The sequence below is a fragment of the Bufo gargarizans genome, chromosome 2, assembly GCF_014858855.1.
Source record: "Bufo gargarizans isolate SCDJY-AF-19 chromosome 2, ASM1485885v1, whole genome shotgun sequence".
In the NCBI taxonomy this organism is placed as follows: domain Eukaryota; kingdom Metazoa; phylum Chordata; class Amphibia; order Anura; family Bufonidae; genus Bufo; species Bufo gargarizans.
Genome location: NC_058081.1, coordinates 699,591,348 through 699,614,066, shown reverse-complemented (window position 1 = coordinate 699,614,066; position 22,719 = coordinate 699,591,348). Strand labels below are relative to the sequence as shown.

General features: G+C 42.9%; 1 protein-coding gene across 1 annotated transcript in view; it reads right to left on the bottom strand.

The window, feature by feature from the left end:
• Positions 1 to 6,661: 6,661 nt before the first annotated feature.
• EPHA8 (EPH receptor A8) overlaps positions 6,662 to 22,719 on the bottom strand; it is a 94,898-nt gene continuing 78,840 nt past the window's right edge. The window contains exons 6-18 of the mRNA XM_044278570.1: positions 21,664 to 21,788; positions 21,151 to 21,313; positions 20,621 to 20,717; positions 20,401 to 20,468; positions 19,882 to 20,007; positions 14,787 to 14,972; positions 14,408 to 14,469; positions 13,922 to 14,131; positions 12,685 to 12,838; positions 9,019 to 9,026; positions 8,393 to 8,571; positions 7,037 to 7,192; positions 6,662 to 6,776 (exon numbers count right to left, since the gene is read on the bottom strand). Of these exons, the coding sequence (XP_044134505.1) occupies positions 6,662 to 6,776; positions 7,037 to 7,192; positions 8,393 to 8,571; positions 9,019 to 9,026; positions 12,685 to 12,838; positions 13,922 to 14,131; positions 14,408 to 14,469; positions 14,787 to 14,972; positions 19,882 to 20,007; positions 20,401 to 20,468; positions 20,621 to 20,717; positions 21,151 to 21,313; positions 21,664 to 21,788 (1,649 nt within the window). The remainder of the gene's footprint in view (positions 6,777 to 7,036; positions 7,193 to 8,392; positions 8,572 to 9,018; positions 9,027 to 12,684; positions 12,839 to 13,921; positions 14,132 to 14,407; positions 14,470 to 14,786; positions 14,973 to 19,881; positions 20,008 to 20,400; positions 20,469 to 20,620; positions 20,718 to 21,150; positions 21,314 to 21,663; positions 21,789 to 22,719) is intronic.

The window sequence follows — 22,719 nt, the reverse complement described above, 5'->3', positions numbered from 1 at the left end:
GCGCAGTGATCAAAAAAAAATATATAATTTTGTCACTGCGGCGGGGCGGGTGTGGGTGAACACACGTGTGGGCGACCGATCAGGCCTGATCGGGCAAACACAGCGTTTTGGGAGGAGAGCGAACTAAAGTGACACTAATACTATTATAGATCTGACTGTGATCAGTTTTGATCACTTACAGATACTATAAAAGTACCAATGCTGATTAGCGATACGCTAATCAGCGAATCAGTGACTGCGGTGCGGTGGGCTGGGCGCTAACCGATTGCTAACTACCTATCCAAGGGGCCTAAACTATCCCTAAAACCTAACAGTCAATACCAGTGAAAAAAAAATGTGACAGTTTACACTGATCACTTTTTTCCCTTTCACTAGGTGATAGACAGGGGCGATAAAGGGGTGATCAAGGGGTTAATTGGGGTGCAGGGGGTGATCTGGGGCTAGGTGTGCTGTTGGTGTGTACTCACTGTGAACTGTGCTCCTCTGCTGAGACCAACCGACGAAAAGGACCAGCAGAGGAGCACAGCAGCCATTTAACACATTATATTTATAAATATAATGTGTTACTGGCTTCTGATTCGTTTTTTTAAAAATCATCAGCTTGCCAGCCACGATCATTGGCTGGCAAGCTGATGACGTGGCCCTCCTCGAACTTTTGCCGGCCCGCGATGCGCATGCGCGGGCCGGCTGAGCGCGTCATCTCGCGTCTCGCGAGATGACGCATAGATGCGTGACTGTGCCTGGGACAGCCGCCTCTGGACCGCGATCCTGCGTTAGGCGGTCCGGAGGCGGTTAAAGAGGACTTCTCACCTCTCCTGACATGCCTGTTTTAATAGCTTCATGCATTCCTCATGTAATAACAATTCTGGAGCATCTATTCTTATGGCTCTATGTTGTGCCATTCCTTTATTATTTCTACTAAACTTTATGAATGTATTTTTAGCAGTCTTCAGTAAGGGTACAGAGGGGAGGTAACCAGTTGGGGGGGTGTACCTGCACAGACTCACTCTATCCAATCAGTGCTGCCATTTTCAGACTGTGCAGGTACACCCCCCAACTGGTTACCTCCCCTCGGTACCCTTACTGCAGACTGCTAGAAATACATTCATAATGTTGAGTAGAAATAATAAAGGAATGGCACAACATAGAGCCATAAGAATAGAGGCTCCAGAATTGTTATTACATTGGGAATGCATGAAGCTATTAAAATAGTCATGTCAGGAGTGGTGACAGTTCCTCTTTAAACAAAACGCTAGTAGTAAAAAAATAAAAATAAAAAAGACATTTGTGTGTCCTGCGTTACCCACAGACTTTCATCTATTGTTTTTAAAGGATAAAACATGCCAAAAACACTACTAAACGCAATAGTACACAAAAAGTCACTAAAAATGCACGTGTGAACTCACCCTAAGGGCTCATGCACACAAGTATTTTTGGTCAGCACACATCCCATCTGCATTTTGTGCTGGTTGGATGCGGACCCATTCACTTCAATAGGGCCGCAAAAGATGCGGGTGTGCTGTCCGCATCCATATGTCCATTCCACGGCCCCGCCAAAAAATAGAACATGTCCTAATCTTGTCCATTTTACGGACAAGTGTACGACAGTTCTATAGAGGGCAGGAGGTTCCGTTTTGCAAAATGCAAATGACACACGGCCGATATCCGTGTTTTGCTGATCCACAATTTGCGGACCGCAAAACATCCAACAGTCGTGTGCATGAGCCCTAAGGGTGTATTCCAACTACCATATTGCAAAACAGCAACAAATCACAGGAAAACTGCAGTGCTGATTGCGATCATCCAGTTGATCACATTGAGCTTAGATCATCGCTCAGCAGAACCCAGGAGTGGTTGGAGACCGACCATCTGACAAGGTCGTCCAATGAACTGTGAACAGCATTCTGCAGCTTGCTATCTATTATGATACATTGAAGCTTCAGAAGCCAATGGTGAAACATTTTTAACTCATTACAAAAACAATTATCAGACACAAAAAAAATGCATTTCAGTAAAAAAAATAATAATATGCTTTCAATGGTGTCCATAGCCTTTAAAGGGAACCTGTCAGCAACGTTATGCTGCCCATACTAACGGCAGCATAAAGCAGAGACAGGTGAGTTGATTTTAGAGGTCTGTAATTTATAAGTTAAAAGTAAGTGGTTGCCGAGAACCAAAATCATAATCATTGCATCCCAGGCATTGAAAAGAGTCCCGGCCACCTGAGAAGAGTCCTGGTTATTCATGAATTCCTGCCCACCTGCTGATGATTGTCTCCTACCGAGTTTTCTCCCTTTCTCTCTAGGAGAGAACTGCCAATCACCATCAGATGGGTGAGGAGAGCAGGAGATTATGAATAACCAGGACTCTTCTCAGGTAGATTTGACTCTTTTCCAGGCTCAGGCTGCAATGATTATGATGCTGGTTCTCGGCAACCACTTACTTTTAGCTTATGAATGACACAGCGCTGACATCAGCATTTCTTTCACTATTTTATGCTGCCCTTAGTGAGGTCAACATAAAGTTGATGACAGGTTCTCTTTAATGATACCGGTGGAATAGTTTGCGACTGCCATTCTCATGTACGTGGTAATGATACAGTTTATGCAGTTCACACTGCATTTTAGCTTTATATTTAGTATGTCGTTTTTACTCGTGTCCTCTGTCGCTATGATGCAATGCTTATAGGGGTTGTAGCCAGAGACAAGGGGCCATTCTGCTGGTGGAGTCATTATGTATAAACATTACTTATCCTGTACTGATCCTTAGTTACATTCTGTATTATACTCCAGAGCTGCACTCACTGTTCTGCTGGTGCAGTCACTGTGTACATAAATTACATTACTTACCAGTACTGATCCGGAGTTACATCCTGTATTATACTCCACAGCTGCACTCTCTATTCTGCTGGTGCAGTCACTGTGTACATACATTACATTACTTATACTGTACTGATTCTGAGTTAAATCCTGTATTATACTCCAGAGCTGCACTCACTATTCTGCTGGTGCAGTCACTGTGTACATACATTACGTTACTTATCCTGTACTGATCCGGAGTTACATCCTGTATTATACTCCAGAGCTGCACTCTCTATTCTGCTGGTGCAGTCACTGTGTACATACATTACATTACTTACCAGTACTGATCCGGAGTTACATCCTGTATTATACTCCAGAGCTGCACTCTCTATTCTGCTGGTGAAGTCACTGTGTACATACATTACATTACTTATGCTGTACTGATTCTGAGTTACATCCTGTATTATACTCCAGAGCTGCACTCACTGTTCTATTTCCTGACTACATACAGATGGTACCAGAGCCAGAGACCCCAGGTCCGTGGTTAACAAACAACAACGATGAGCTGGAGGAGCTTCCTTAGGACAATATTTTATTCCAATGAGAAAATGTGAAGATCTGTAATAAGGTCATGAAGGGTGACATGTACAGCGGTTCATCTTGGAAAGCACATAGAGATGTACAGTAAAACAGCACATGGCATTGAGGTTGTTCATACAAAAACAGCTTCCATAGGAAGAAATGACCAATATATAATATATCGAGAGTTATCGATCCGTAGAAAACGAAACCCCTCCACGAAATTCAAGCTCAAGTAGTTTAGTCGGATGTGTGGTGGTTCTGAGTATTGCCTGCTCCTATATGCATGGGGAGCAATACGTCTGTACTATTGTCCTGGTGTAGGTTACAGCAGTGAGACATCCTGATCCTCAGACCCAGTGTTATCTCACAGTCAACATCCATCCGGTATCCAATATCATTCTCTGAATCCTTGGGTCTACGAGCATCTACAACAAGAAGACTCCACCCCACTGGCCTGCACCCTCAAATGTAAAACCTTACAATCTGTCATTAAACAAGACCCTGAATCATGACCATGGGTGATAGATCTAAAATCTCTGGTGAGAAGGGGTCGTGTTAAGTGAAAGATTTTAGGGTGTCACATTTTACGGTGGTTCAGGAACATAGAGATGTAGAGAAATTATTCCATTCTCATTTGTTGGTAGATTTACAGAAATGTGGGATTTTAACCAAAGAAATTCATCTTTCGGTTTACAGACATTCCACTTTTTTTTTTTTTACAATTTAGGATGAATTGTTGAAATTGCATTCAGTTTGTGAAAATAAACCAATTCAGACGCTAAAATAAACTGCAGGAGGCTGAATTCCGGCAGCCACATGTATGAGCGTGGACACAAGGCCTGAATCCCGTGAGCTGTCTGCAGCCTCAGAGTTGGCGGGTAACTCTATCAACAGTGCCAGTAATCTCCCAGACAAAAGTACATCTGCAACACTGGGCCCAGCGGATCACACAATATGCCAGCTCCTTGGACCTCTCCAGTTTATATTTAACCCCCTTTTTGCTGAATCGCATAGATTCAGAGCTTTTCAAGGTAAAGACTGAAGAAAACTATCACAGACCTTTCCTCCAAGATGAGAAACCAGAGACATCAGGGCCTCCAACATATCATCTTCTGCTAGTCAACTGTGTTGAGTCATGACCAAGGACCCCCATTCCTTCTCCTCTTGTCTTTCTGGCATCTACTAGAAGTTGCTAGACAGTTCCCCATTCTTGGTAGCAGCATGAATATAAGGTGAAACACATCAGAGAATGGGAGCAGGAACAAATCACAACATCAATAAGGAAACATTGAGACCTTTGAGTCATTGTATGTCCATTGCCTCGGAAGAGTCATTGTTGGAAGTATCCAGTAGTTTTTACAATTTCACCTTCGGTCACAAAATTGTTACTTATTGGACACTGTGTGTCCGAGGTGCATGAGACCCGTGTATTCCGGTAGTATTAGGTGCCCCACAGCTTGAGGCCATTGCGTTCCCACCTTGTTTCTATCTAGCCATTCATCCATCCGACAGCAGCTTTGGTGTGGAGAGAGAAATGGAGACTCCGATCAGCTTTGTGCGTTTCAACAGCATAAATAATCTCCTCTCATTGATACTCAACCTCAGTGTGTCTTCAAGAGAAATGTACAGGAGAGATGAGGTCCACACCACCCCCGTTTCATCTCCAAGTTATCTGGTGGCTACTTATGATTTATTATAACCTGTGAATTTAGAGAAAAGTGATTGTCTAAAATAGGCTCATCCTCATCAGCTGCTTTACGCTGGAATTAGAGACTAATGAAGCTTTCTCTGCATTTCTCTTGGTATTGATTGCATCAGCTCATCCCTTTCACAATTAATCTGACTATTTCTTTATCCAACCGTAAGGCCACAGTCATTTCTAAAACCTAGTGACCAACCTAGTGACCAAATTGTCAAGAATGTATTATCTTTTAGGATCAATCTGGGAGCACTTTCTAATGCAACCTATATGAGTATCATCCATCAGGCCAAACTCACGTGAGGTCTGCACAACTCTGGAGACCCTTGTCATCTAAAAGTAGGAAAATTCGTCCTATGAATAAAATTTCTCTAAAACAACTCAAAACTTCCATTATGCCTATCCGAAAGTTAAACATTTACTCTTTGTTACATCTATATAGATTTATATTGCACACTAGCCTCACCAGTGCATATTGCTCCTTATTCTAGTTCCAGGTAATAGTGACCTCTATATACTGTATGCTGCATAAAAGTAGAACCATATGTTGATTAAAGTGCAATAATGTCATTGAAGCTCCAGGGACAGTACCCATAAAACATTGAAATCCTAACCCATCCCACAGTCACTATGCCCCAAAATCTCTTCCTCACAGACACAATGTTGGTCTGACCATGTGCCAAAAATATTTCACTTCCCACGTTCTAGCCAAAACTTGAAGATCTGTCAACGGTCTCTCTGAAGGTCAATATTAAAGGTTTTCTATGTGCTCCGATTAAAGCATAATATCCTCCATTTTTAATGAAGCAGGAGTCAAAATCTCCATACAAAATGTGCTATTGGCGGTAAACTCTAACATTCAAGAAGAGGCATCAACTACATGTGTGAAGAGTCCCCTGCTCTCCCAGAAGGCTGCAGATTTGGTGGATTGTATATGAATCCTCAACCAGTAAGACTAGAAGAGCCAGTGGTCCCACACATAGAAGGCCTCTCTATAGTAAAGACCACTTACTATACAACATGCAGATCTTTTCATGGTCACTCTGGTCAACAACATCACCATTTACTCATAGACATTCAGACTATGGTCTCTATAGATAAGAGTTGGGTGATGATGGAACAAAAGGTCCCCCCCCCCATCTCCACCTGAAGCAACATTCTGTTGTGTGGATTTGTATATAGAGCAGAGGTTCTGAGTAACAACCACAATGTGAAATTGTTTGTGAAGCACAGGTGATGTGGACTTCTTCTGAATTTTCCATTGGAGCCCACACACAGGTGAGGTATGAAGTCCAGTTCTACCCTGTATCCAGAAAGCACCCTGTATATATTACACTGTACTATTGCTATAATAAGACTGCAGCACTAAGAGATATCTATGTAAACACAGCACACAGGGAACCCAAAACAAGATGCCTGGAATGAGTCTATAGAAAAAGCCCGCTCCTACACTTGTTCTGTTCCATGTCTGGACCTCTGCAGAGGGACCCATTCTCAAGCAGAGGGTCCTTTCTCCATGTACAGTTCAGTTTATATTGTGGCTTTTCTCACAGACAGTCCTCTCCACTGGTCAGCTTCATCACAAGTGCATTCTAGGTCCTAATGTGTTGATGAGATGAGCCCTCATGATTTGAATGCTTGTTAAGATCTTCTTTTGATGTCCTATTAACGAGATTCCCAGTTTCCTGATGTCACTGTGGAGACAAGAGTTCAGATTTCACCTCATGAAATATCATGAGAATAAACAAACAATGACCTCAACATAGAACAGTAAAAACAATAAGAGATATCCTACACAATTACCAGCCATCTTTAGAACCCCCAAGCCCATGAGTTAATCGAGATCTAATAACACTACTGAGGTACCCATGCAAAAATGATGTCTAGGCAAATGATAAAACTTAACTGTGTGTCAGCATAATCCTTCCATGTGTAGTGGCCCCAGTGTACTTACTCTATATTCATCCTCATGACCATCCCTAGCGACCGGTATCCACCCATCAAAAAGTTGTTCTTGTATTGCCCCAACTTGATGGAATCCAGCCAGTCATCCACTGTGGCACAGCTGGCAAAATCAAACATTCCCCTGTCCAGTCGTGGTTGGGCAATTCTAGAAGAAGAAGAGAGGTCAGTTGTATTCTAGAGCTGCTATAATCCACAAGGTTCAGCAGAACAAAGGGAGTGTACGAACAGAGTTATTCTGTTTATGGTCTCAGTTCCCAGTCGCAAATTCACATCTAATAAGTGCTTCATGCCACAACCCTATTTACAGTAAATAGACTGTGTCACCTTGCCATTAGTTCAAAGGGTTCAGTGACCTGTCCTAGAATGTGAGCAGGACTGGTTGCCTCCTCTTGCATGGCTGCCTAGGCAGGTGAGGCCTCACTACTTCTGCTGTACAATAGATGTTAATGATGTGATCCTGCCCATGATATGAAATCATGGCTGAGCAGCCTGACAGGAAAACCTGTAGTATACTGCAAGTGCCAGAATATAGTATGTAATGAGGCCTTAGCCCCCCTCACTTCCTGGGCTTTGCATGCAGGAGGCAACTAACCAATCCTGCACAAATTTTAGGAACGGTTGATGGTGGCCATTTTAAATAATTCCCGGAGATCCCCGGTAACTAATAAAAAATCTATACCTACACACAGACTGTTTATATGTTCTCGTTATATATATATATACACAGTATATATATATATATATATATATATATATTTGCTTGTGGTAGCCATATGGACATAAGAAACTTCAATCAGAAAATGACTGAATGACTTGTAGTGGGCATGCTCTGCAACATGATCTGCCGGGAAGGAAGAAGACTTGAGCTGTCTGTGGCTTTATGGAAGAGTTTTGTGCCATGTACAAAGGTCAGTGTACGGGCAACCTCCGTGTGGCCATCGGGACGGATCCAGACCCATTCAACTTGAATGGGTCGGCATCGATCTGTCCTGCAAAAAGATAGAGCAAGTTCTATCTTTTTGCAGAACGGAACCCCACGGAATGACCCCGTAGTGCTTATGTAGTGTTCTGTTCCGTGCTTACCGTTCCACACCATTCTGCATCTCCATAGTGACAGTGGACAATTAGAATAAAACATCACAAATAATATATAAAAAAAATATGATGTAAAACTTTATTTAAACAATAGGTCATTTACTGACAAGAGAGTAACCTGATAAAAGCAATGAACATGGACTGGCTCAGGTGGGGAAGGGGCCTGGGACCCCTATCCCACATGTCAATGACATGTGAGCCATAGGTGCATGAGGTGTGATAAATACCACCTGTGAGGTGTCTATTTTACCTGCCGACAGTAGCGCTCAGCTTCAGGTGTTCTGGGTTACGGATAAGTTTGTCCAGAATGCTGACAATTAGGGAAAACCGTGGTCTCTCGTTGCGGTCCCTCTGCCAGCAGTCCAGCATGAGTTGGTGTAATGCTGTTGGGCAGCCCATAGGAGCAGGTAAGCGATACCCTTCATCAACCTGAATTTATCACCTAAAAAATAATGAAAATATCTGGATAACTTTTCTAGCATCTTACCCTTTTCTTCTCACAGGCCAATATACATCCAAAGCAATATGTTCCTTACCCTCATCCATTTATGTTCATCCATTCAATGCCAGTTTTTGCCTTATATAAGTGATGAATATGTGACTTAAAGGGTTTCTACCACTTCAGTATGACCAAATTAGCTTTCAGACACTAGCGATCTGCTAGTGTCTGATCTCCATAACCATGCAATTCTTAGAGCTTTGTGTGGAGCCGTTTCATTAAAAAACTAACTTTTATTCCTATGCAAATGAGCCTCTAGGTGCTATGGGGGCGTCTTTTCAGCACCTAGAGGCTCGGTCTACTCACACTGTATGCCCGCCCATCTCGTCTTGAATGCCTGCCTCCATCACAGCCATCGGACGAATTCACGCGCCTGCACCGTTCACTTCTGTCATCGGCGCAGGCGCAGTGAGTAAATGATACGCTCCTGGTGCCGGATTCCTCACTGGGCCTGCGCCGACTACGTCAAAGTGAGGAAGCCGGCATCAGGAGAGCGACCTTCACTCACTGCGCCTGCGCCGAAGACAGAAGTGAACGGCGCAGGCGCGTGAATTCGTCCGATGGCTGTGATGGAGGCAGGCATTCAAGACGAGATGGGCGGGCATACAGTGTGAGTAGACCGAGCCTCTAGGTGCTGAAAAGACGCCCCCATAGCACCTAGAGGCTCATTTGCATAGGAATAAAAGTTAGTTTTTTAATGAAACGGCTCCACACAAAGCTCTAAGAATTGCATGGTTATGGAGATCAGACACTAGCAGATCGCTAGTGTCTGAAAGCTAATTTGGTCAAACTGAAGTGGTAGAAACCCTTTAAATAATCCCGGAATTGTATCTGATCCAGAATACTATCAGTCCCTCACAATAGAACCTACTCTCTGTTCATAAATGCATTTGGTCTCAGCTAGACAGATAAGAAATGTGCGGCAGGTAACCTCTGTGACCGATGAATGGCTGAGCAGACATCTCCTGCCACTTCCAGATTCAAGAAAATGAGACCTAGTCAGCATTGGAACGTCAGCAGTAGGGAATCAGTGACGTAAGTCATTTTTCATTTTTTTCCCCCATGGGGGATGTTGAGACATCACTTGTAATTATCAGTGTAGGTCGCCATATTTACATCTTCACACTCTGTTGATGACCGTTCCATTATATGGGAAGGTATTGAATCAAAAACATGAGATCTTGTGAAGATTGTTGATCATAATAATTGGGAAATCTCTTTAAAGGGGTTTTCCTCGTTATAATGATAATTATGAAACGCCTCAGCCTGCCCCCCTGAATTAGAAGATTCATTCTTACCTGCTCCATGCTGCTCCAGTCCTCCACGCTGCCTCCGCTTTCTCCATCTTCAGTTCCCTGCAGTGTTTCCATCCAGTGGCCACATCACCCCTGAAGCCAGTCATTGGCTGGAGGAGTGCATGTCACCATGCCTATGCACCGCCAGAAGAAAACAGTGTGGAGAACAGAAGATGGAGACAGGGGAGGCAGTGTGGTGGACCGGAGCGTCAGCGTCAAACCCTTTTTCTGCAAAGGAGGAGACTGAAGAAGCCAGCCTAGTGCACTGCCTGTATTGAGTTCCTCCAGTAAAGAAGCACACTGGTTTACTGCAGCCCCCCTACTCTGTGAACGTATTTCCCATTAGGGTACACCATGAGTTGCCATCCCCTTCAGAGAGCAAAAAACACGTGATGACATGTGATGGGGAACCCAGCGTATAGTTGGGTGCACCCCAAACTGGGCACTGCAGAAGACACTACCTGTAAGACCACATATCACCATCAATAGGGCAACTATATTCAAGACCATTTTGGTTTCAAGCCGTTTTTGAACTAAGAACAAAGCAAACACTCATCAGGACACCACATCGAATAATATCAATAGGGTCATTCTATTGTAATCTAGCACTTATTGGCAATCACCCCAACAGAACAAATATTGGTTGGTTGCCCCTCCTCAGGATGGACCATCATCAAGCACCCCTACCAATCAGCTGATTTGTTGTAGCGCCATCACTGGAACAGCACAGCTCCATTGTTTAGCGGAAAGAACTGGTAACTGGAGCACTGCTTCCATGGAACGGATGCAGTTACAAGCTCTGTCCACCACAGAATGGATGGCGCTGTGTAGTTTCGGTGCCAGAGCTACTCGGGAGCCTACCCCAGCCAATCGGAAATTGATGGCCATCAATATCAAAATCCTGGACAACCCCTTTAAGAGAGCCCTTAGCTAGTATATGGATTAGTTGACTATACCTTCTCTGATCTTATTATGAGATACCAGTGAGACAATTCTGACATTACTACAGTATTATTTAATGTTCCCTGCCAGACCCTCAAATATGCACAAGTCCTGAACCTTTTTGTCCTCTATCAGGACCAGTAAACGTTTGCCCAGTTGTCTAGCAACTATGCTGGTCTAGTTATGATCTCTTCTATGTAATAACCGTCAGCTTTAGGTTTATCTCTAAATCCACATCTCCTTGTTCCATGAAACCATTCATAACAATCAGTACATTGGTGACATTCGCGACATCCGCTGTCGGTCCTAGCTTTGAAAGAGGAGCAGTGGATGATTTTGATGCTTATGGTTGTATGATCCCAATGAAGATCCATAGTATTGACGTGCTTGGCCACTTATGTTGTGTGCTGGCACAGCCCCAAATTACTACTGGTAACCATCCTGTGAACTGAACATTATAGGTTCAAGCCTTATTCTTAACTGCAACTGCGATTGTCCCCTAACAACTCACCAACATACAGCTTAAAGGGGTTCTCCGGGAATGATTTAAAATGGCTGCAAGCAACCTGTCCTACTAAGTGAGCAGGACTGGTTGCCTCCACTTGTAGAGCTGTCTGGGGTGGTGGTGGCAGGGCCTCATTACACATTATGCTCTAGCACTTGCATATATTACTTACTGGTGAGTGTTTCTTTCAGGCTGCTCAGCCATGATGGCATATCCACATCATTACCAACTATTGTAGAGCAGTTTAGTGTGTAGTAATGCCCCCCTCCTAGGGAGTTCTGCAAGGGGAGGCAACCGGCCTTTCTCAATTTCTAGGACAGATTGCTGGCAGCCATTTTAACTCATTCCCAGAGAACCCCTTTAATATTACCTCCATTTTTTTTTTTAAATCTCAATGAGGATCAGTAGTCCACTGGTAACCTAGAAACCACTGTGGTCCACCACATACTATCTAATACAACTATCAGTAATCAGAATGTGAACTGAGCATGCCAATCCTGTGTCTCATACATGCCTTTTTAATTTTTAAGGGTACTTTCACACTAGCGGCAAGGAACTCTGTGCTGCCACTAGTGCACACGTACCCCCGGACTACCGCACCGGCCCCATTGGCTATAATAGGGGCGGGTGGAAGTTTCAGCGGCAGCACGGCAAATATGTCGAGAGGCGGCCGGAATAAAACTAGGACAGGCTGTTCACCCGCTGGAACAGCCTTCCGGAGTTCCTTGCTGCTAGTGTGAAACTAGCCTAACTTTGCATGTGACATGTAAGACATGTAACAAATACCACCTGACGTGTCACATGATTGCAGACATTTTCCAAAATGGTTCCACTTCTGCTCCATATAATATCCTCCTGCCTGCATCTGTCAATCAAACAACATCACTTTACTTCCTTTCTCAGTGACCACAAAGTCTCTAAGTGACCTGATAGTAGGGATCATTTAATAGGAACTGGTGGGGAGACACCATGGCGGGGAGACTCAACCATGGTAGCCTAGAAGCAGCTGCGTCTAGTCCTGGACTAAGCTGGGTGGACACAGGGAAGAAATGGCATATAAAGGTGGTCTTGTGTCTGGAGTATGAGGTTGTGGTGGGGGAGTTCTTGTAGAGGAATTTCACTTTATGCCAAAGAACATTTGGTTGGCACCAAGGTTCTGGACCTTGACCCAACCATTAGCAGGTCACTAATGTAGGATCACGTATTTCCCTAGCAACCACATTTTACACCCTATTGCACAAGGACTTAAAAAAATACAACACCACTCGCAGTAATCACAGAATAATCAATGAAAAGGATACCTACATCTCGATTGGTCATGTTCCAGTAGGGCCTCTCTCCATAAGCCAAGACCTCCCACATTACAATGCCGTAACTCCACACATCACTGGCAGAGGAAAATTTACGGTAGGTGATGGCTTCTGGTGCCGTCCAGCGGATGGGGATTTTTCCTCCCTAGAAAGGCAGAATAGTCGTTGTGTTATATTCTATAACATGAAAATAACAATTTGAACTGAGAACAATGGGGGCCATTTATTAAGATCCCCTACTATGCCTGAAGCTAGCTTAAAAGTCGCACCCATACGTTTTCTTGTCAAGAATATGGCTTAAATGAGTGTTTATGAGCTGTCAGGAATTCAGAGATAAGGCCTTCACATGAGCTGTTAGATTAGCAACATGAGCAAATGTACAATGGATAGACTGAAACTTAACCCTGTAGGACAAAAACTTCTGAAAATGTTTAATAAGGATCATTTAAGAACCTTAGACAGGTTGTCTAGACATGCACTAAAGTTTATTCCAGAATTGTGGATGCTAAATGTCACATATTACGTCGTCTGTGGTGTAAACCATACTTGTTTACACTTGGGAATTCTGGATGATAAGTGATGATTTAGGCGTCTACATCCGCAATTGCAAGAATGACAAACAAAACGATTATCACTTGTCGTTCCATTGTTCAATACTTTTACACTACACGATAACTGGTCATTTTCACTTGATTTTACGTCTTTTTTATGATTATCTACTTGTGTAAAGGGGCCTTAAGTTTACACCATCTACAGGATTAGTAAATCTGTCCCAATGTGACCAGAGAAGAAGAGACCAGAGACAAATGTAAGCATAGAACAATGTGATAGAAAACAATGTGACTAGATAACAATGTTACCAGTGAATGATGTGATCAGATAACAATAGGAACACGTTCGCTCAACAAGGAGCAGAAAAAGAACAAAAGCACGCTGCTCTGCTATCTATACAATTACCATACTTATTAAACACATGCATTAAACACTATAAATAATAGACTAGCTACGCGTTTCAGTGGCGGGTCGCCACCTTCATCAGCTGTGTTTACAGCCTGACAGAGGTGGCAGTCCGCCACTGAAACGCGTAGCTAACCTTTTTATTTTTAGTGTTTTATGTATGTTTTTAATAAATCTAGTAATTTTACAGATAGCAGAGCAGCGTGCTTTTGTTTTTTTTCTGCTCCTACTGTATATAGGATATCTGTATGCACCCATACAGGTATCTCACCGTAGTTGTGTATGCGGCATCGGGGTCATCCTCCAATATCCTGGACAATCCGAAGTCTGACACTTTACACACCAGGTTGCTGTTGACCAAAATATTACGAGCTGCTAAGTCCCGGTGAACGTAGCCCAAGTCAGAAAGGTATTTCATTCCGGAAGCAATGCCCCTTAATATGCCAACCAGCTGGATTATAGTGAAGTGGCCATCTCGGCTCTGGAAAAAAACATACGTGTTACAGTCTCCACACCTACCATGGTCTTCCCACAGCCCTTTCTATTATAGACATGTCTCTAGAATCTAATGTGATGCAAGATGTTCTCCAACCTGTGGCTCTCCAGCTGTAGAAAAACTATAAGTTCCATCATGCCCTGACGATGGGAGTTGTAGTTTTGTAATAGCTTGAGAGCCACCAGTTGGAAACCATTGGTGCACAGACACACGTGGACTAGAAATATTACTCTGCGCTGTTCTTTCTATCTACATACATACCCTGAGGAACGTGTCCAGAGAACCATTCTCCATATATTCTGTTACAATCATCGTCAATTTGCCTGTAAACCAGAAGAGTAGAAATGTGAACATATCCCAGAAAGGGGGCATATAAGGGGTACATTTGATTGCCTATATAGAATAGCAACTAAGTCCTAGTCCTAATACATGAAATATGCTACAAACATATCTTGCCCCATTCCCCTTGCCCCATGTTGTGTTCTGATATACTGGTAACTTTCCTTAAAATATATCCTTGAAGTTCTTCCAGCATGTATCCCTATGTAACGTTACACTACGCCTCACATCATGCTGCAATATCCCTCATCAATATATGACTCTTGTGCTCATTTCTGTAAGAATGCATTGCATTACATACTCCTGGTCACCACGCCCTCCAAGTGAATGACATTCGGGTGGTCAAACTGGGCCATGATGCTGGCTTCAGAGAGAAAGTCTCGTCTCTGCTTCTCGTTATATCCAACTTTTAAGGTCTTGATGGCGACTGGGATCTCACGTTTCCCTGGCAGTTTCAACCGCCCATAGCAAACCTCTCCAAACTCTCCTACAAAGGCAAGGAGAAGAAATGGGACAAAATAAGATGGGAGACAACACAAGATAGAATCCACATGTCCGTGCTCCAGCAGCGCGATCCCCAGCCTCAGCGCGGCAGCGCCGGGAGAGACGCACTGCTGATCCATGCCCCCTGGTAACACAACAGCATCTTTAGTAACAGAATGCAATGCTCTGTTTCTTCCTGCAGTGGGTGTGTGCTGGGGGAGATTGCTCAACTGCTCTATTACTGTGTGTAGCGTGTTGGACTAATGGAGCGTCCAGTCAATTGTCAGGTGCTGATCCAATCCAGGGACTCACCTCTCTATTTAAATCCCTTCCTGGCCTTACACCATTGCCAGTGATAGTCTGTGACTCACTAGCTGTGTTCCTGGTTCTTGCTCCTGTGCTTATTTAGATTGCTCGTTGAACCCACTGTGCCACTGACTGGCTATACCCTGGAGTGGCGTGTCTAAGCAACTACCTGGTTTTCACTAGAGCCTCAGATGGTGAAGATAGACTTGAGCTTTTAGGGCAGTTGCCAGGAGCTACTCCAGAGCAGTCACCGAATCAGAGGCAGCTGGTCCAGGCGGACCAGGAGATACCTGAGTAGGTACCAGCAGTACAGCGTAGTCAGGCAGGTGTCGTCGTGACTAGGGATGAGGGGCTGGGGTTATATTCGAATTCACGATATTTCACAAATATTTTGTCAAATATTCGCGAATTGGAATATTCATTAGGAGTAGTGTTGATTGCGTATTTTCGTAATGCGAATTTTCGTAAAGAGAATTTTTGTAATGCGAATCAATGAGATCGTGAAAACTAATATCCGATGGTATATTCTAACCCCCAGGCGTTCCCATGGTGACGGGGACGCTTGTCGGGGAGGAGTATGCATATATAGCACTATATCGAATATATTCGTTTTTTAGAATATTCGTCTTTTTTTCCATCTGAAGTCATGATTTCTCCCTGCTTAAGTTACTTAAGCAGGGAGGAATCATGACTTCAGATGGAAAAAAAGATGAATATTCTAAAAAACTAATATATTCGATATTGTGCTATATATTTGTTTTTTTGAATATTCGTAATATTCTAAAACAAGAATATATAGGAATATAGCGAATATTCGAAAAAAAAACAAATGTAGAACAATTTAGCTAATATAGTGCTATAATCATTTTTTTTAATAGTTGTAATTTTTTTCCAATCTGAACTTCAGATGAGAAAAAAATTACAACTATTAGACAAAGAAGATTATAGCACTATATTAGCTAAATTGCTCTATATTCATTTTTTTTGAATATTCGCTATATTGCTATATATTCTTGTTTTTGAATATTACGAATATTCTAAAAAACGAATATATTTGTTTTTTAGAATATTCGTCCTTTTTTTTTAAATCTGTACAGTTGTTCCACTTTGGCATACTTCTCCCCGACAAGAGGGAATGCCTGGGGGTTAGAATATACCATCGGATCTGAGTTTTTACAATCTCATTGATTCTCATTATGAAAATTCGCATTACAAAAATTCTCAATCAACACTACTCCTAAAATCAAAGATATTGCAGCCTTCTCATTGGCCCACAAGCTAGAAGCAGGGAGGGATCATGTGTACTGATTTAAAAAAAAATAGAATATTCAAAATTACGAAAATATATCACTATATTCTAAATATTCACGAATTCTCGAAGTGCCGGTATTCGCGATAAAAATTTGCAATTTGAATATTCGTGATCAACACTAGTTGTGACCAGGAGCAACAGTGCAAAATCAAGGATAAAGAAGAGGGTGTAGTCAGACAAGCAAAACGTCAGGGCAGCCAGCACAGGTACAGGTCAGGCAAGAGCAGAGTCAATGCAAGCAGGCAGGGCACTGACGAGAAGCAGAGTCCAGAATCAGGAGCACACGTGAGTATCAGGAACTTAGAAAGCACAAGGACCTTGACACTGAGGCACCTGGGAAGGGGGCCGAGCCACCTTAATACTTGCCGGAGAGCCTGAGTTGGTCTGTGAGGTCACATGAACCAACGCCTGCAGCCCAGGGAGTGATGCGTGCCGCCCCCAGGGCAGTGAAACCAGGCACCAGCAACAAGCATGTACAGGCGACAGAGTCCACGACTGCAGCGGTGGACAGAAGAATCATCGCTGAGCATGGCGCCCAGGTCCATGGCGGTAAGCAGGGAACAGTGGCGTACTGCAGCCGCTGTTACACTCGTGCATCAGACCCCGGCTTGTCTTCTGACCACTCTCTGTCTCTCGTTTGCTACTGCATTGCCCGTCTGGGTCAGACCCATTTTCGTACGACTCTGGTATTGTGTTTGTCTGTCTTTGTTTGTTAGTCCATCTCTGCACTTAAATAGCAAAGGGATCATCGGCCAGTTGCAGTCTAGCTATCTAGGGTTTGCACTGCAAATAGTTAGGGAAAGCAGGCTGCATTCTAGCCTTAGGGTTCACTGTCTTTGTCTGTCCCTACCTACAATCGTAACACTAAGATAGCTAATTCAGTGGTCCCTCAGGTTACAATATCAATTGGTTTCGGAACGACAATTGTAATTTGAAACCACTTGAGTCCATAACTCCTTGGAAAGCTAGTAATTGGTTCCAAAGACCCAAATGTCATCCCAAAATAAGAGAAAGTGAAGATATAAGAAAAGTAAGAAGATAACTAAAACAAGTAAAGCAAGACCTTACATATAACACAGTAAGAAATAGATGGTGGAAGCCGCAATTCCCTTTCTACGATGAGGACAGGGGCTTCTTCAGTGTTCTGTATAGCACACAGTGTACCAGAAAAATAAGACGAAGCCACCCTCACCTGACATCCAAAAGAGCAGCTCATCCTGGCACATGTAGTACTGCATTGTACTGTACAGAGAAGCTACCATACAGCCAATAGAGCCACATTGATTGGTTGTATCTGAGTGTGAGGCAAGGTATGTTGATTATGGTTTCAACATACGATGGGCCAGAAAAGACCATTGTTAGCTGAAAATATTGTATCCTGAGGCCATTGTATCTTGAGGGACCACTGTATTTTCTAAAACGCAGACAGCATAAGACAACCTAAAGATGTGCCAAATTTATGCCAATGGCTCATGCTGAATTATAAATCTGGTGCATGACCAAACTCTTTTATCTAACGGTATATGACCTACAGTATTTATTGGCTTACTTTGCAGCAGAATTTTGTGGTACATTTTTGGTACAACATGTAGAATCTTAGTCCATGCCCTTTTCTAGCTAAGCCATACTCCTTGATGAGTTGGTTCGGTGGACTTTTTCTAACCCCTTGGCACCCCCTGATGTAATATTACATGTATGAGAGGTGTATGCAGCATGATCACAAGCTGATACCACTCCATACGCAGAGGGTGGCAGCTGTATAATACAACCGGCACCTGGCCACAACAACTAGGATAACACCGATCATTTAGCCCCTTAGATGCTGCTGTCAATAGCAACTGTGGCATCTGAGTGGATAAACAGAAGGAGAGGGCTCTCTGCCCTCCAATCGTAGCCCCAGGAGCAAAATCAAGAGGCTTCAATCAGTTGCTAAGACAGACTGGGGCCTTGTGAAAGCTTCCAGGTTTGTTATAGTGAGCCACCCGGGAAGCCAAGCCTGAGGCATGGTTTCACAGGCAGCCTGTCAGAATACCATAGACTACTATAGTATTTAGGCAGCACGGTGGCTCAATGGCTAGCACTGGTGTCTTACAGCACCAGGGTCCTGAGTTCAAATTAAACCAGGGACAACATCTGCATGAAGTTTATATATTCTCCTTGTGTTCGTGTGGGTTTCCTCCACATTCCGAAAAACTCCAGGCAAATTGGCCTACTATGAAATTGACCCTAGAGTGGTTTGGGATTGAGTGCCTATATCGCAACCAGGTACAGTATTTGTCCCAGCCACATACCTGTGAGAAAAGCGCATTACAAATGTTGTTTGCCTATTCTAAACCTTTACACAGTTCTGTAGACAAAAACATTTATGGCCATTCAAATAGAGTGCAAGATTTTGTTTCTAAGGTTTTTATTTTTTTTAAGTAGTAAAACAAGTAATAAATAAGTAATATCAGTTTGGTATTGTTGTAATTACACTGACCCACAGAATAAGTTCATTATGTCACTTTTAATGGATAATGAGCACCATAAAAATAATTTTCCATTTTTCAAAACAAGAATTAAATGGTGCTATTAAAAAACACAACTTGTCTGCAAAAAAAGCCCTCATAAGGTTGTGTGAATGGAAAACTTAGAAACATTATGGGAAATCGGACAGGTAAAAATGAAAATTAACCAGTTTCTTGAGGGTTTAACACTAGGTACACCAAAAAATTTGCCAAACTGACCCAAATTTTGGCATATTTTACCACAAGGTCTACACATCACATTTGTGGGCCACTGTGTGAATGTGAAGTTCCAGAATGGTCACAATGGCCCACATTTACTAAGGTGATTGTAGCTAGATCTTTGCCGCAATTGGGTTAGTTTTTGGCACAATTTGGTGCCTCTAGTAGTAGGTAAATCCACTGAACCTAGCCTGCCAAGGATTTGTAACCTAGCCACAAAAAACCTGACCTAAATTGTTATGTTTTGCTCCAAAATTGTTCCCAAATTTGGAACAAAAGTCTACCATAGGTGGTACAAATGTGTTTAACCATGCACCAAATTTGTCCTTCGGCTTGAGCCACATTTATATATCTGACACATGTTTAGAATGCCTAAATCTATATTTTAGGCAGGATTAGTAAATGTGTGTATCATCAACTGGGAAAGAGAAGAGCAATGAAGCTGTCATACAGAGGTCACCATAGACACGCTCCCGAGGAGAAAGCTGGCCACAAGGGTATTATAGTTTCTTGAGGTCAAATGATAATTAGGAAGAAGCTTTTCATTACGTTACAGAAACTGTACAAACCTGATCCAATTATCTTTTCAATCTTGATTCTGGAAGCCTCGATCTCCCGAGCAAATTCATGGACAGCCTGGCAGGGATCTTCATAGGTGTGAGGGTCAACGTAGAGCTTAGACTCTGCCAAGGTGACTATAAGAACAGAGACAACAAAGCATCCATGGCTCAGTCATGCAACCCAACATACAATAATATGTGAGCATTATAAAGTAAATCAAGCGGCCACTATTGTTCTCCCTCTCCTCCCAGACCTTCAGAAAACCCAGAGTTGTAATAAAGTTTTAATTGTCCCAATTCCTCCTCTAGTTAAACTCAACCCCGTGATTATCACAGTACAGACTGGTGTCAATTTAATTTCAAAGGATTTTTCTAGCTCGTTCTGGAGATTAAAGCAGAAGTTGAGATACATCATTTCATCTTTTGCTTCTGTGATTTTAATTCCTCAGCATGATAATAACTTCCAGCGTCGGAAGCATCTAATGATATTAACTGATTTATCTTCTCCTCCTGCTGACTTCAACTTACTTTGTCCGTTCTGATAATGCATTTTCTCCTCGTCAGAGTCCTGGAAAGCCTTGCTGTATCCACAGTGTCTGTAGAACGGAGGGACAAACCATAGTTAGGAGACAGATCTGACAACACTCAAAGAAATGTGTATGAAATGAAGAGCTGGTAAAGATGCCTGAGAGCTCGGAAGAGTCACCACCACCAAAATTACCATAAACCACCCCGCTCCCATTCCCACCTTTTTTTGCAGATCAGCACAGCCAGGAGAATCACCAACCCGGTAATTAATGTCAGGCAGATCCAAACTATCGTCATGGTGTCATATTTTAGGGCCACTGAGACATAATGATAAAGCAAATACATTAGATGTTATATAATTTTTTATATTGTGTTCATGAGTCAATTAAGAGAAGGATTGGACTGTTGGATTTCAACATGCCTGATCCTTTTCTCCTCTCCTTGTTCAGGGTAAAGGCATGCACAACCAAAATGAGACACAATGTGGATGGTGGGGTCAGGAGGGACAGCTGTCAGCTAAATGACCGTTTATGGCCAGCCTTACTGGAGAAGCGCTCAGGACAGATATGATGCAGAATAACTACATATCAGCCTGTTTTAGTATATGTGAAAGACAGACCTTTGCTGTAGGACTGGGAAGTTTCATATATGGATACAGAAGTTCTTCAATATATGACCTGCATTCTCATTGAATGTCTATCATTCCGCATGTGTTTTCTACTTTATATCCCAGCCTATACTGTCACTTACTTTCTTTACTAGTCTCCACATCTACCGTTTGGCTAAACCTGCCACAGCCAGCAGAAGTGCGGGCCCGGACCTGGAAGACATAGCGGGTGGAAGGCTTCAGTCCAGTCACTATAGCTCGGGTGTCCTTAGACTTCAATGTGGAATAGCTCTGCATCTCCTTGTCCTAAGCAAAAAAGCATGGAACAATATCCTGATGAAAATAGGACACAACTAATACAGAGAAGAGTCTGGTCCAGGCCACTAGACATATACACCACGGGGATGGGATGAGGTTTTCCACTGTCAGGTAGCAATGGTAAAGGACAACTGGACTGTATACAGATAAAACATGGTGGTGTATAGCAATATAGGACCACACGTATGAAGCCGCCAACCATCTATTGTACTTGGGTACAGTCAATTACCATTCTCATGAATGACGTATGATGCACTGAGATAATTTCAGGCATAGTTGCAGATATGCTAGGTCAGTAAACAGCATATGTATATAATGTAATAGCTATAATTAGTCACCTTTTCAAAGTATTTGATCTCGTATTCCAAGATGATGCCATTGGGCTGGTCAGGTTCTTGCCATATTAGTGTAACGCTGTTCTGTGCCGTCTTCTCTTTACGAATGACCAGAACCTGAGAAGGGGCTGACAAATTACAAATGGAGCTGCTATCATTTTCCATTGTTTTATCCTGTGAAATACATTGTTTTAATCACATATAATGCCATAGTTGACAAAGAGAGTAGTCTCTGAGAAACAGGAGTCAATCACTCACTCTTCTCTCTCAATGAACCCTCTCAATCACTAACTCTTCTCCCTCAGTGAATCCCCTCCATCCTTGACTCCTCTCTCTCGCTGACCTCTATCTATCACTCACTCTTCTCTCTCAATGAACCCTCTCCATCACTAACTCTTCTTCCTCAGTGACCCCTCTCCATCACTGACTCGTCTTAATCAGTGATTCTTCTTTATCACTGACTCTTCTCCCCAGTGACTGCACTTTATCAATGACTCCTCACCTTCAGTGACCCCTCTCCATCAATTTCTCTCTCTCTCTCTGAGCCCTCCTACTGATTCTTCTCCCCTCCGAAAGTGTTCTTCATCAATGACTACTCACCCTTGATGACCAATCTGCATCAATGATTTTTCTCCATTAGTAACTACTGTTCCTCAGTGACTCCTTTCCCTTAGTGACTAATTTTCCTCAATGACTCCTCTCCTTCTGCTATCCCTCTCAATCAGTGACTACTATTTTTTCTTATGAAACAGATTCTGATGTAGGCTTGTTTCACACTACTGGCATAGCGTCGGCAGGCTGTTCTAGCAGAGAATGGGATCGAAAGGAAATCCGTCAACTACGAATCAGTATTTGTTTGGCCGAATCCCGGAAGGATCACCGCCAGACCCCATTATAGTCAATAGCATTTTGGGGGAAGGGGGGCATTCTAGTAACGACTAGGGCAGCAGGGGCTATATTTGAATTTACGATATTTAACTAATATTTTGTAGAATATCCATCATATATTCGCGAATTTCGAGAATTCAAGATCATTTTATTGAATGCGAAAAATTTGCA